General features: G+C 50.9%; 1 protein-coding gene across 1 annotated transcript; it reads right to left on the reverse strand.

Annotated features, from left to right (window-relative positions):
• Positions 1-330: 330 nt before the first annotated feature.
• Positions 331-1,311, reverse strand: LOC116944522 (trace amine-associated receptor 365-like). Its single transcript, XM_032958177.2, has one exon. It carries the CDS (start codon positions 1,309-1,311, stop codon positions 367-369), a length of 945 nt encoding a protein of 314 aa, XP_032814068.2. The 3' UTR covers positions 331-366.
• Positions 1,312-1,663: the final 352 nt, after the last annotated feature.

Raw genomic sequence — 1,663 nt, forward strand, 5'->3', positions numbered from 1 at the left:
CCTTCCACTGCTTTAATAAACTATTCTGGCCAGGTGGGTAGGCCTACATCCAGTAATACACTGGCAAAGAGCTATACTGTATTATGTATTTCTAGTTCCAGGGGCATTATTATAGCTGGAGAGATTATCGGACTGAAAGTCCCTCATTTCTAATATGAGCGTCTGCATGTTATATTTTTCTTAAGTTACGGATTTATAAAAACAAATAACACCATTAACGTGCTTGGGTTCGGTCCAGACTTTAGGTAAGTCCAGCTTATATCATGAAGTGCTATGAGCCACGTCGTATAACATTTAGAATGTATTGAATAACCAAAAATATATATATATTTTTAAAATTAATTTTTAAATAATTTAAATATTACGTCAGCCACCTGCCACCTTCAGACCGTGCAGGTCAGCGCCTCTGGCTCCAGGGGCGAACATCTCGCTGCTGAAGATGATGCGGAACGCGGTGCGGAACGGGCGGTTGAATGTTGCGTAGAGGATCGGGTTGACCACAGAATTGGCGTAACCAAACCAAGTCACCGTCGCCCACACGAGCGCACTGGTCGAGATGCCGAATGCCATTTCCAGGACGCTCGCCGTGAAGTAGGGCAACCAGGAGACGAGGTAGAAGCCCACGATCATGCCCAGGGTGAGCGTGGCGCTGTGCTCGCGTCTCATGGCCACCCACTTGCTCCTGCTGTCGGCGTCGCTCGCCCTCGAGCCTCTGGAGTTGTTGATCTGACGCGACTGCCTGCGCGCCACGCCGTAGATCCGACCGTACACCAGCAGCATGAGCAGCATGATGATGAAATAGGGCAGGATGCCCACGACGAGCGTCAAGATGACGTGAACGGCGAAGTGGCAGCCGTCGGGACAACCCGTGATCTCTATTATTCCCTTGGCCCACGTTTCACTAAGACTGAGCAGAATGGGTGCCGAGAGGAGAGCGGCACCCACCCAGATGAGCACTATCATGGACGCCAGCGTCCCCCTGGTCACGCGCTGAGCGTAGCGCAGCGGGTCGCAGATGGCCACGTGGCGGTCGAAGGCGATGCAGCCCAGGCAGAGGATGGACGCGTTGCAGATTGCGTAATCGAGGAAGAAATGAACCTTGCAGAAGACGCGTCCATGAAACCAGCACTGATACACGGAGCGATTTACACTGAACGGCATGATGATGGCCCCCACCAGGAGGTCGGACACGGCGAGCGACAGCGCGAGAGCGTTGGTGTTTGTCTGCAGTTGCCTGAAGAAGGCGATGGCGGTGATGATGAGGCAGTTGCCGAATATCGTGGCCGAGATGAAAAAAGACAGCACGGCCATTGCCACGATACGATCCTCGTAGGAGAGTTTGGGTTTGGAGCAAATTTGATTTTCAAATAACTCTACGCAGTGGCCGGTGGTGTTGTTCGAAGAGGAATAAGTCATGATTCCTGGTCCTAGAATCTCACAGCAGGTTGGGTGGCTCTTACACTGAGTTACGCAGTCGACTCTCTTCTTTGCTTTTATCCCAAGCAGACGCACCTATACAGATCAGGGAACAGACACACACGTCAGTAATGTATTGATTGTCGTAGAAATGGTTTCGGGCAGACACATTTCTAGAAGGTGCCCGCATATTTGATCAAATTAAACCGAGTTTCTGGCTCAAATGTCCCACACAGATTTTGTTTGT

The sequence above is a fragment of the Petromyzon marinus genome, chromosome 21 (genome assembly GCF_048934315.1).
Source record: "Petromyzon marinus isolate PM22_M1 ecotype Great Lakes invasive population chromosome 21, UKy_Petmar_22M1.pri1.0, whole genome shotgun sequence".
Taxonomy (NCBI): Eukaryota; Metazoa; Chordata; class Hyperoartia; order Petromyzontiformes; family Petromyzontidae; genus Petromyzon; species Petromyzon marinus.